The 13,779-nt window shown below is 43.1% G+C and overlaps 1 protein-coding gene across 3 annotated transcripts in view; it reads left to right on the forward strand.

Annotated features, from left to right (window-relative positions):
* fam189a1 (family with sequence similarity 189 member A1) overlaps window positions 1-13,779 on the forward strand; it is a 92,394-nt gene that overhangs the window by 12,849 nt on the left and 65,766 nt on the right. Inside the window, exon 1 of one of the 3 annotated variants that reach the window (XM_019867573.1) lies at window positions 10,752-11,080. The exons of the other annotated variants lie outside the window; for them this stretch is intronic. Within the exon in view, the coding sequence (XP_019723132.1) occupies window positions 11,072-11,080 (9 nt within the window). The 5' untranslated portion in view covers window positions 10,752-11,071. Of the gene's footprint in view, window positions 1-10,751; window positions 11,081-13,779 lie in introns of those variants that run through there. 3 annotated transcript variants of the gene reach the window in all.

Consider the following 13,779-nt stretch of genomic DNA (forward strand, 5'->3'; position numbering starts at 1 on the left):
CAGCATGGGTGGAGGATGGGGGGGGGGGGTGAAGGCAAATCTGTGGGTGTCTGCCATGTGTGAAACGAGGAAGCTGTTATTTAGGTCGTCAGATCTTTTAAGTTGGTATTTTATGTCCATCGCCTTCCACAAAGTATTTCTTTTGGTTACAGTTTGGTTCCCAGGCCTCAGCCCCGCCAAAGCTACACTTTTATTGGCACGCTGTGTCACACTAGCGTCCTTTACACAGCCTGTTAAAAGTGGAAATGTTGTATAAACGACATTGACATAGAGAGTTGCCAATCATCGGCCTTCAGTAGTCGTTTCGGAGCTGCAATAGAGGCGGGATGGCATCTGTTTGGATGGCACTGCCCATACAGCGTGTTAAGTTTTACTCTTCAAATGCAATTTTTTTCCCCACTTTGCTGTTCCTGTCCAACGAACATTTTATATGTCACACCAGACTCTGGCGCTGATGTCGCACATTTGATTGTGGGATGCCAAGTCGATGTGTAAAACTCCACGCAGTTGTAGCAATGTCACACCTTCGCTGGATTGGGTGTAAAAAAGCAAAGGCGGCTTGATGCGTGATCTTCTCCTAAGCTGTGATGCAGGAATTTGGCAGAATCTGTTTAAGGATGTACCTGAAGGTTACATCTTGGATGAAACCCATTTTTCTGTGTGTCCCTAAAAAAATGGTCCTTATATTTAATTTAAGTTCAGTCTTGTTATGGGGGAGGTAGAGGAGGGGCTTCAAATTGTTTCCACTTTATTAAGTCAACCTTTTTGCATTCAGCACAAGTTTCTATCAGATTGCTGCAGCGCACAACCACCAAATATGCTGTCTTTACACTTCTTTGTACCAATCAATATTCCCCCAACAGTGCTTATTATTATCACAGCTGGGAAACTTCCACATCAAAGTGTGTGTATGTGCACTTATGCAAATTTCAAACTGTGCAGCAATTACTGCAGTGTTCTGTGGTTTGGAATAAATGTTTCATTAGAAGCACACTGAGAAGTCTGCCGCTGCTACATACTTAGATGCCGGTTCCTTTCCTTCCAAGGAAAAATTTCCTGAAATATACTGAATCTCTCTCTCTCTCTCTCCCTCTCTCTCTCTCTCTCTCTCTCTCTCTGTCTGTCTGTCTGTCTCCTTCACGCTACTGGGCCAGTTTCTTTCTCGCTTGTCGACTGAACTGTACTTCGTCACAGTCAATAGTTGGGTTTCCATTAAAGTTTTCCGTTGTAGAGGCGTAATTTTCACAATGTCCTGTTTTACGAGATCTCGTAATTCTGGTATAATCTCATGAAATGTTCTAGCGAGACTTTGACAAGGCATGAAATTGTTAAGCAGTAAATGGGCGCGGCCCACGCACGCGCTCACTCCACGCGGGGGATTCCACCTGGGAGGCTTCGCTCTCCCCCGCGCTGTACAATGTTCCCCTTCAAGGACCTCACCGCTTCCCCCGTGGCCGCGGGACTGTGCCCGCTGTGCCCGCCGTTTAACGGGGGCCCCCCGTTCCCAGTGAGGTTGCCCGGGCGGTAGCCCCCCCTCTCCCCCCGTCCCCTAGCGTTACTCCGTCGAACCAGCGCTCATCGCTGTGGCTCCTGGAGGTGTAGTCACATGATATGGAAACACGAAAAATGTGTCTCTATTATCACTTTGCAATACTGTATACTTGTTTAGGCCCGTTGATCCAGTGGTTAGCGCGTCGACCTCACAGTGCAGAGGTACCCGGTTCAATTCCAGCTCCGGCCTCCATGTGTGGAGTTTGCATGTTCTCCCCGGGCCTGCGTGGGTTTTCTCCGGGTGCTCCGGTTTCCTCCCACATTCCAAAAACATGTATGGCAGGCTGGTTGAACACTCAAAATTGTCCCTACGTGTGAGTGTTAGCCCGGATGGTTGTTCGTCTCTGTGTACTCTGCGATTTGCTGCCAACCGGTTCAGGGTGTCCCCTGCCTACTGCCTGAAGACAGCTGGGATAGGCTCCAGCACGCCCCGCGACCCTTGTGAGGACAAAGCGAATCGGAAAATGGATGGAATATACTTGTTTATCCACACATCGTAAAAACCACCTCATGAGAGTGCAAAGACTTATTCTTCTTTACATTGAGAGTTTTATTTTTAAAATTCGGTGTTTCCATGAACAGTTTGCTCTTGCACAATTTGTATTTTGCGCATTTCTAAGGGCAATGGAATCCCATTTTATAGTCCTGTTGCCTGTACACCAACAGATCTGACACAAACCTTTGTATCCAAGGCAGAGTCAAAAAGGCAAAAAAAAAAAAAAAAAGGGAAAGTGGGGGAAAAAAAAAAAACTAAGAAATGCCTTAACCTTGGTCATAGTAGCTGTTGCCGAAACAGCCGACCATTGTTTGGTTCATTTGGTGACTCATACCATTCGACTCACAATCTGTTAGGTTTCTAATTCCTTCTTATCTAAGACTTGACTCTTCTTCTGTTCAGATTAATGGCGCAGATGTGCTCTTTTGACACTGAAATATGTGCTGTAGTGCTATTTTTTTTTTCAGACAACCCGACCATCCACACAGCTGTGAGAAAATGCTTTCCAAAACCCCATGATGGGGTGTTTGTTTCCTAATTTGCCCCTTGAGAAGAGTGTACCATGCTGCTCGGTATTCTCGCGATCTTCTCTCTACAACTATTTATGACATCGACTCGATTTGTTCTTTTCACCCACAGGTTCCACTGTTTCCATTGAGATGCGTTTGAGGGAAATCGTGAAAAAAGATTAACCATTTGGGGGTTGATCTGGCAGCGCAATCGCATGCACAACAAGATGTTGTGGGGGTTTCAGTTCAGGTCAGCAGTCGCCACTCGCCTTATGCCACCTGAGAGTGACTACATTTGTATGCAGTCAATAACCCTTTCAAAACCCGAACATTGGAATGTGCGCAAAACCACAAATATGCTCTTATTCATCTTTTTAAAAACCCAGATTAAACCCCTACATTGCGCCTTTTCTGACCCAAATATTTGGTCACGTAAAGGCAATCAGGTTACCTCCGCTGAAAGGGCATAATCGGTTTAGGTTCTGCGCATACTGAACAACAGGGAAACAAACTTGTTCTTATCAGACCAGGAAGTCCTGATATTCCCGGTATCCCGCTTCCTCATCGCAGCAAGCCTAACTTAAATACATTGATTTTTCCGCAGTATATTCACATTATTCTGTGTCTCTGGTGAAAATGACACAATTTGTCGATATCCATCCGTTTTCTAATCCGCTTATCCCACAAGGGTCGCGGGGGGTGCTAGAGACTATCCTAGCTGTCTTCGGGCATTAGGTGGGGTACAACCTGAACTGGTTGCCAGCCATCACAGGGCACACATAGACCAACAACCATCTGCGCTCACACTCACACCGAGGGACAATTTAGAGTGTTCCATTAACCTGCCACGCATGTTTTTGGAATGTGGGAGGCAACCAGAGTACCCAGAGAAAAACCACGCAGGTGCGGTGAGAACATGCAAACTCCACACAAGAAGGCCGGAGCTGGAATCAAACCCTGCACCTCTGTCTGCACTGTGAGGCCGACACGCTAACCAGTCGATCACCGTGTCACCCCGTTTGTATATAGACATACACAATTAGGTCTGGGCGGCCCAGTGGGCCAGTGGTTAGTGTGTCGACCTCACAGTGCGGAGATACCGGGTTCAATTCCAGCTCCAGCCTCCCTGTGTGGAATTTGCATGTTCTCCCCAGGCCTGCTTGGATTTTCTCTGGGTACTCCAGTTTCCTCCCACATTCCAAAAACATGCGTGGCAGGTTAATGGAACACTCTTAATTGTCCCTAGATGTGAGTGTGAGTGCGGATGGTTGTTTTTCTCTGTGTGCCCTGCTATTGGGTGGCAACTGGTTCAGGGTGTCACCCGCCTCCTGCCCGAAGACAGCTGGGATAGGCTCCAGCAACCCTCGCGACCCTTGTGAGGATAAGCAGATGGGAAAATGGATGGTCTGTATATAAGTCTGTATATAAGTCCATACGTCTGGCGCGTAACCCGCCGGAAATGCACTCGCAGAGTCAAACAAAACAACCACGGCAAAACTCAAGTGCAGCACAGCAGCACACTTTTGGAACGAGGAGGAAAACACCTGTTTTATTTCGGTGGTGAATGACATGAATGTGTTTATTGACGGTAGAAAGTACAGAGCGGAAAGAACATCTATTTGCGTCACCACATCATCCGTGTGTTGCCGTTAAAATCGGCATATTCAAATGTGGGAGCAACTGCCCACTCATGCATGTAAACGGGTTATTCAGAATGTTTCCGAAGTTGGAATTTTGACCTGAACCACAATATTTACTCCGCGTAAACAGTCAGTGTCTTGCTACCTATTGTTAACAAACATTCTGAAATATTTCGGTGGGCAATTTCCCATGATGCCATAAAGTTTGAAGCGGATCGCTAGATAGTTTGGACCTATCAAGAAAAAAAAAGAACCCAAATCATGCAGATTCCACCGGCTGATCCGCACACGTGCATCAGAGCCACAACTCCTTTTGCTTCTTTTGTCGTCGTGAACCCAAATGGAACCGGAGCCTTGTTGATGCAACGAAAAGCTTAACAGAAGCAGTGACATTGACATTCAACACGCTGACTTTGACTGGGCTGTTATCACAGCTGGTTAGTGATGAAAACCACAGACAGAGTCTCGGTGGCCTGTCAGCATCATTTGTGGAAGGTGCGTGCGATGCATCCACATGCGGCCCTGTCGAAGCAGTTGTGAGGAAAAGGAACAATTTGCGGGACAGGATGATCACTGTGATGAGAAATGTTTCATCGCGGAAATGACAGACAGACATAATTTAAGTTTATGAGAGCAGAGTATTTTTTTTAATTGGTAACAAAGAGGCTACTTGTTGCAGAGGGCAGCTTTTTTATTCAAGCTGCTGTGAACACCATCTCATTAGTCCTTCCTGGAGGACAAAAAAAATAGTGTTTTGACAACTCAGGTCTGTACTCATGCAAAACAATCCCTTTCTTCTTCTTTTGTTTGGTCCTGAAGGAAATCTGAGTGGACGGATTCATGACGCTGAGTCCTGACTTCTTTCTTACCCATAATTGGAACTGCTTTTATTTATATGACCGACTCCGTTTCCTGCTTACATAGTTGGATGTTTTGTCACCATGCTCTGTTGTTGGGGAGGGACTGTAGTTGGTTGCCCTTGGCAACATAATGCTGCAGATTTTCTTGTCTTGCTTTCTGATTTACATTATGTTGGAGAGTTTGGGAATGCCTCTACATTTGAGAATCATCCTCAACGTAATAACTGTACTCGGCAATGCATTAGATTGACTTTGGAACTTTGACCCCTGTGACAAAGATTCCAGTACTGTAATTCTGTAGACAAATCCGGTACTTATTACAGTAATAGATCTGGACAATGCACAATGATACGAGAGGACGTTAGAATGGTCAATAGCAGATAAAAATGACCCAAAACACACATGAAAAAATATGCAGCATTCTAAAATGTATGAAAGGTAATCGCGGGTTGTTTGGTCGGCTCAGAGGACATGAAAGGAGACCTGAGTGCTTGTTTGAGTCTGTTGATGAGACTGATTTTGAACTGGCGTCACAACAGAGCACCGAGGCAACAAAGAATGTGCGGCCTTCAAACATGGAAGGGGCAGCTCAACCTAATCAAAATGTCAACCCAGCCGAACAAAAAAAATAATTACTGTTGGGGCACCATCACCAGTACTGAGATGACCTTCTCACCAATACATTTGTAAGTCCTCAGTACCACCCTGAGAACAGGATGTAAAAAAAAAAAAAAAAAGCGCTCTTCTTTTTTGTTGCCTGTGTGATTCTCAATGGAGCTCACACATTAGGGTGTGTCTCTAAGATCAACTCCTGATTTGCTGTATTTGCAAATGTTTCTGTGACAACAACTCTCACGCCTCCTTTGTGCACCAGAAAATAAAAAAAAAGGAAGAATGGCAAGTGACACTGATGGACAGGCTGCTCGACCCGCGAGACGTGACAATCCTTCGTTTGCCTTTATTTGTCATTGCTATCTTCTCATATGGCTGCAGTGAGCAGACAGCCGGTATTTTCTTTTGCAATTTAGCAATCACTGTTTGGCACATTTGCTACCATTTTGGCTCTGCAAGGTAAAATGAGTCATCCGCTGCATACTCAACGATTACCAATGATTAGATGTTAACAGATTTTTTTTCAACCAGAATTCTCCACATTCTCTATTTGTGTTGTGTTGTTTATTGTATAAAATTATATCAATCAAGCTAATACTGCTTCAGTCATCAAGATAAGATTGTGGAAGGCATTTACTCATATAAAACATTTGCTTGCTTTTTCTTTGTGTAATTTACAAGAGTATAATTGCCGGCAATGTTCCCTCATAGTCGCACGCGCAAGCAATTGCATTCTGCTGTCAGCGCACACAAAATGTTTGCAGCAAATTAACAAAATTGAACGGATGACATTTTGTAATTTCATCATCTCCTCTTATAAATACATTGAAAAAGTTTATTTGGCACGTGTGGTTGATGTGTGGGAAAAAAAATGCGAGCACAATGTAAGGCGAACATCCAGGTCGAGTAATCATCATATGACAGTGCGGCTGCGTCAATAATGACCGGACAATGCAAGACTATGGTGACGCTGGTGCACACGCACATTATATTTCTACACTCATTCCTTCATTTCCACCACAGTTTAATTGAGGACACCACACCATTCTACTAGCTAAAATTTCAGTCGAGTGACTGAGGGCGGACTCTCAGTTGTTCTACTAAAGTTGAAACCATACATTGTTACACGCGCCCTCACATTCACCTGTGACGGGATGCTGCAGCAAGTCCAAACATGGGCATACTTTATGAGTGCCTTAAATGAAAATCTTTCAGAGGTCAGGTAACTAGAAATTTTCGTGTTTTATTAAATGACACGTTTTCCATTATTTATGACAATGGTACCTTTACATTACGGAAAGTCTTTCTATACTTATATTTCAGGTCTTTGTTTATCGTAGGTGCTTGCTATTACAATATTTGTGTAACCTATACTACCGGAGATAAATTCCTTGTGTACTCTTCATCCTTGGCCAATAAAGATGATTCTGATTCTGATGAACGCAGCAATCAATCATGTCATCTTTTGATCAGTCACGTTTGCAAGTAGCAATGATGCTAATGCCGTATGTAGGATCATAACTTAAAAATTACGTTTACATTATAAGGTGCATTTATTATTCCTGATTGATCCATTTCATTTTAGTTCACTGCGTTATTTTATCCGACATTCGTTGTACAGTAGAATAACACTGAAATGAATGAAAAATGAAAAAAAAAGGTGACATGTTTAATTACTCTCAAATTATTTTTGTTGTCAGTACTAGTGCTTTAAAACTGGAAATTTAAAAGCAATGAAAAAAATGGTTACCGGTTCACAAATAGCATGTACTTGTCCGTGACACAAAAAAGGTTGGGGACCACTGCTCGAAAGAAGAACTAATTGTTTGCGGTTTTGCCAAAGGCTTGCATCTTCTTTTTCAAAAATATCAGCAGGTCTACACTGTCGGGCAGCAAGACACTCCACAATAATACAGTAAGTAGTCATTTGAGCAGGAGGAGATTTATGTTCTAGCTGTAGAATAAATAAGGTTGTAACAGCTTTTTTGCCCGTCGCACTACCTTGTCCGAGAGCCGCGGCTGATTCGTTCATTCAGGTTTGTTCCCGTTTGCGATGCCATGGCAACAGCTGCAACGTGTTGACAAGTAGTCGTGTTCCCGTTGTTTTTCACTGGATGTTTGCAAAGGCTATATGTGGCAATAGTCTTGTAAGGACTATTTCACTTCTTACAAAATCCAGAGCTTTTCCACAGAAACGAACACATTGCTTTGTCTTAAAAATCCTCTTCCTCGCCGCCTTAATCTGTGGTGTTCGATCATAGCCTTTGTTGGGTTCATGACGTAAATCCCCCAGTGCCAACTGCGATGGCATGCATGATCGAATGCATGTCTATGAAAAATAACATTCAAACCTGGATTAAAAACAAATAAAAGGTGAGTGGGAATTTTGAGTATAAAAATATTTTAATTATATTGATTCCATAACCTAAAATCCATGTAGCCAGATCACGGGGCAGACACACCCATAGATATGTCATTCCACTCTTACTACAGAGATGAAAGTGGACTTTTCCTGAAAATGCGATACAAATGTGAGCACCGTGTGTGTGTGTGTGTGTGTGTGTGTGTGTCTCCGTTCAAGTCCTTTTCCTCAAGCCATGACCACTTGAACGTGTTCCTAATTCCTAACACCCGCATCTATTGCACGTACTGTATGTCAGTTTGCCTGTCTACCTGTTTGAACATTGCGCTGGGGCCGTACCTGGCCGATCACGCATGAATTAGTTTACACAAAACGCTGTTCAAACACTCGACATTCAATGATTAATCTGCCTTTTGTGTGCACACGTGCACCCTATGTGGCTTCCGTTCTCGCCGAAATTTCGAAATCTCAGAGATATGGCGAGGCCATGAGAATGCGAGGGGAGGGGTGTTACTGTTACCAGTGTTGGTGCCTCAACATGGCTACGCTCGTGAAAGCAAAACAATGAACTCAAACGAGTGTTCGTTCAACGTTGTCAACTAATATCCGGATTAATTTTAGGCGATTTTTCCTCAATTTTCCGGAGGAATTTTCATGAAAATTTGAAAATCCGGAATTCCGGGAAAATCCGGAGGACTTTCATCACTGTAGTATGGAGTCATGAGAGTCTCTCAATGAACGAACTTCACTGTTTGCATCAACCATTTAGTGTATATTATCTCAATGCAGTGAATCGTGATGTACAAAGTGAGGGTTACATTTCACAGTGAATTTTGTCGGAAAATGCCACGGAGAAATACATGTATTCAAGTTAGTTGGGCTTACCTCGTGGCAAAGTAAGATGGCGGCTTTTGACTTCACTTCTCACGATGGCAAGTAAGCGGCATTGCATTATAAATCCGTGGATGTTGCTCATAGTGGTCCAAGGAAGGCTCTGGGAGTTTGTGTGAATGCTCAGACACATGGAAAATTAGAGAGAAAATTGATGGCTAGCCTGTTAGCTAATCTCAGCTCTGGTTTTACCTTCAATAGAGTATTTGTTCCCCAGTCCCTCAGTGTTAGCTATGTCTGTTGAGTGTATTTGTTCATTAAACTGAGACAATGCATGGACATGATGACAAGTGTTGACAGAATGCGTCATTCTCGCCCATTCTTTATAACGCGCTCACACCTCCTGCTGTGACACCAGTCAAGGTCGGGCCGGTGATGGCACTCGCAGTCTAACATATCATCACACAGCCCAGAGGCATGTTGCTCTTCTTTTCTCATGAGCAACAGTCTTTTCTTTCTATTTAGAATCAGTGTCGAGCTGGGCCACCGGGAGCAAAAAATGTCTTGAACATGGCTGCATGGTGTACTGATTGTTTGCATCAGGCATTTACTTGCATTTCATCAAAGACTGAGTGTTAAGAGATACTCTCACGTCAGTCTTAATCTGTTGCTTGAGTTGAGACATACTTTGTAAATAAATCAGTGTGAACTTTGCAATCGAAAGGCTCTTAGATGATAAGCTTGGATCTGTTCGGTCTTGACACATGACAAGGTTCGGAAACAAACCAGATGGTGTGTGCGGATCCCACAAACGAAGACTCAACAAAATAAATCAACAGAAATAGTTATAGAAAAATGAAGGACTGACAAAGTAGAAACAGAAATCGCTGGCGACAAAAGGGGTGTTCACACGGCAAGATTTGCTCCAGTGCTACACCGGCCCTGCACCAGTAGAGCGTTCACACGTGCAAATTTGCTCTGGCGTAGCCCCGGAAAACAGCTTACACCGGAGCAAATTTGATCCACCTCAGGGAGGTGGTTTAAAAATTTGATCTCGAGCAAATGCTCGTTTGCGGGGCAGCACCGATGTAAAATGGTACGTGTGAACGCTACAATTTGCTCTGGAGCAAATGCTCGCTACGCATGAGAAGAGTTGATTACGTACGGCGAGAATGCCTTGCTTTCGTGCTCTGTTGGACTTCCGTCATGTGTTTGTTTAATAACAAGACACAAGACATGGCTGGTAACGTAGCAAGCGCCTCTTGGGTTATACCATCTCAACTAGAACGGGGGGGGGAATAGTCCCCAAATGTCACCTTTCCTTTTGTAGGCGACTGGACTGTCTCGGAGTTGTTTGTGTAGTTTGTTCCTTTGTTGTGTATTCACAACCCCCCGCACCCACAGAATTTATTTTGTGATTTCCTCTCTTGATTTTTCTGTTTGGCGCATTATATTTTTGCTTTTCCGAGTGTCATTGAAGTCATCGTTGATTTACGTTATCGGGGGCGGTCACTCTCGAGCAGAAGGCACGGAGAGTTTGAAAAAGAACCAACACGACAACTCATTTGTTTTCTGTCGATTTGCTCCGCTGCAGAAAGTGCCGTGTGAATGCAAGTGGAGCTGCACCGACGCTGCGCCGGTGCTAATACGCTCAGGGGCTTTGTACGTGTGAACGCTCTACAAAATTTGCTCCGGTGTAATATATATCGCAACAAAATACATCGGTGCAGCGCCGGAGGAAATGTGTGCCATGTGAACACTCCTAAAGAGCCAGGAAAACCAAATGTGAGCATAAAGCGCTTGCAAATGGCAAGGTAAATTTGACACCTGAAAATACAAAAAAACGAAATGGCAAATGCCCAAAGATACGAAACTTAAATCAGACAAGAATAATTGGAAACCCAAAATAGTTACAAAAGAAGGTACAACTGGAAAATAAGCAACTATGTGCGTGTAGTCGAGAAAACATCTCCTGACCAAAAACAGCAAACAAGGTCAATAATCCAACAGAGACTTGGCTAGTTGGCAGACCTTAAAAACATGGCTAGGCTTGATTGGGAAACGTGGAACAGGTGTGCCTGCTGGAGGGAAACGCCCTTCACTCCAGCTGCAGCTGAAACACGAGCAAAACAGACAGAACGTGACCACCCAAGTGTGCTTGCGCACAAATATGACAAGGTCATGCTGCAGTGAATATATGAACCGCTTGGATGACAAAGGTAATACCTTTATTGAATTTTTATATATATTAACTACATACCTGATCTGACCTATATCTTGATCTGGCCGGGTTGTACAGGTGTGATTGATTACACACTCAAAGGCAACTTTAGGTACATTGGTACAGTCTGATTTATATATATATATATATATATATATATATAAATAAAACACACACACACACACACTCGCACACACATTGTATTTGTTTTGTGCAAATAAGAAGGACTAACTATGTCAGAGAGGTATTTCACAATATGCACATTCTTGTCTTGTCGCAGTAGTATGGAATTGTTATTTAGATGTTTTTGATACTAATCAATATGATGCAGTCAAGTCCTACATGTCTGCAAACTTCAACAGAAATGATGCAGCTCTTGCATTTGATCTTAGATTTTGCTGGTTTACCCAATGGTGCGAAATGGATAGTAAGCATATGACACCAAGTTCACCCTTTCCTTACCCAAAGTTATTATTTCAACTTGATGCACATTGATGGTATCTTTGCTTATGACTTAATCCATAACCAAAATGACCGCATTCTCCCAAAAGACCAATACCGTTGAGCGGTAATGGAAATCCTCCGCTATATAAGCACTGCTTTCCCCCAAAGTAATTTGCATTGATTTGTGCAGCTACTTTGGCAAATTGAGGTATTTGTGTTGCTCCCTGGGTGCAAAGTAGCTGAACTGATGTCAATAGAATTTTGTGGTAAGCCTACAGTTCAATAAATACTTAAACAAAACTAAATTCAACACTAGGATTTTCTGTCTTCATTCATTTGACCATCTAAGCAAAGGAGAGCAGGTTACTGAATTTCATATGGTAATAATTACCGGTAGTGTGGGAGGAACTCACCATAAATATTCATGAGTGTGGTTGTTCATGCATACATTCATTTGTTACAGAGAATGCCATACAAAACGTGAGGTTGATCTTTCAAAATGGTGGCAGAAGTTAGTTTGTATGCAGCGATGGCTGTTTGAAAGTGCTCTAAATACAGTTGAGTTGAGTTGAGTCATGAATAAGCAGTTGTATTCCGGGTACCGTATTTTCCGCACTATAAGGCTCACCAAAAAGCATTCAATTTTCTCAAAAGCCGACAGTGCGCCTTATAAACCGATGCGCTTTATATATGGATTAATATTCCAATTTCTTGGACGTAGTCTTTTAAATGTTCTGTAAAGCACTTTGTTACGGCCGCAGCATTGTTTTAAATCGTATTGCCTTTAGTGTAGCTCCATCTCATGGCTACATAATGCAACCGCAGCCTCTATTGTGGTTCCTATTCTAGGTGCCTTATAATGCGGTGCGCCCTATGTATGAAAACCACTTTAATCACCCCCTCCTTCTCGGCCATGGACTGATAAGCCAGGACTGTCTTCATGAGCAGACCTTGACGAAGCAGCTGCGGCCTGTTCACGCATACACAACCAGACAATCACACACGCATACACATCCTTATCATCACCGTCTTCATCGTTCCTCCTGTTTTTCCCCCGTGACGTGAACCTGATCTGCGGAGCGCTCGCCGATTGGCTGAGCAGCTGGTCGGACAGGCCGCGTGGCGCCCCCCCACCCCCGTTTCCACCCATCCCCTCATTACATGTTATGTCTTGTGACTTGTTGTAACTGTCATATGCTTGTTTCTGTGCTTAGGTTTTTTTTTTTCTCCTAGACCCAAATTATCCTCAGAAAGAGGATAGTTTGAGCATGGTTTTTTTTAAACCTCTCCCTCCCTAGTGGTTTCCTTTCCTGTACTAAGATCTCGGGGCGCTTTACATAGCGAGTACCGACAGGCCCTTTGCACTGTATCCCATGTTTGTCATTGTTTTTTTTTTCATGTTTCTTGTGCAGAGCGTGCCTGTTAAGATAATTTCGTTGCACGAATGTGTAATGACAATAAAGCAATCCAATTAAAACTGGCCATTCATTGAAGGTTTGCCTTATACTCCAAAATGCCTTATAGTGAGGAAAATAGGGTAATTGAATATAAACCCAGTCGGGCTCTGAGGTCTGCAGACTCGGCTCAATTACTGGAGTCCAGAGTTGAAAGTCAACATGACGAAGCAGCATTTAGCAGTTATGCTGCACACAAATTGAATAATCTTACAACAGAAGTGAAGTCAGCCCCAAGTGTAAATTCTTTTGAATCCAGGTTAAAACTATGCTCCCCCCGCCCCCCCGAAAACTATGAAAACAATCTTTTCAAGCATTTTAATGATCATTTTTTTTCCAAAATCTTGTTCTTGAACTGTATATTAGTTATTTCAGTAAGCTCCTTTTTATTTCTATAGAACTTATTTTTTTTTCTTTTGCGTTTAAATGTCTTAAAAATTTTTATTTGTAAATGCTATTAAATGCTCTTCCTTCGAACTTATGCGAAGCACAGTGAGTTACCTTATGTATTACATATGCAATATAAATAAAGCTACCTTGCCGTACCTTAAGATAAGATAAGAAAACCTTTAAGATTGAGTTGAACATCAGGCATCCCCTTTTTTTTTCTCGCACTTGCCCTCATTAGGATCACGGGTGAGCCAGATTTTATGCCAACTGACTTTGGGGTGAGAGGTTGGGTGCCCTCTGGCAAGGTCACCAGTCAATTACAGGGCACATATAGATAAATTCATTTATGTATGGGTACTTTAGTCTTCAATTAAAGGGACACTTGAGTGGTCTGATTTGTGCCAATCAT

This window comes from Hippocampus comes, unplaced genomic scaffold, assembly GCF_001891065.2.
Source record: "Hippocampus comes isolate QL1 unplaced genomic scaffold, H_comes_QL1_v1.1 scaffold2, whole genome shotgun sequence".
In the NCBI taxonomy this organism is placed as follows: Eukaryota; Metazoa; Chordata; class Actinopteri; order Syngnathiformes; family Syngnathidae; genus Hippocampus; species Hippocampus comes.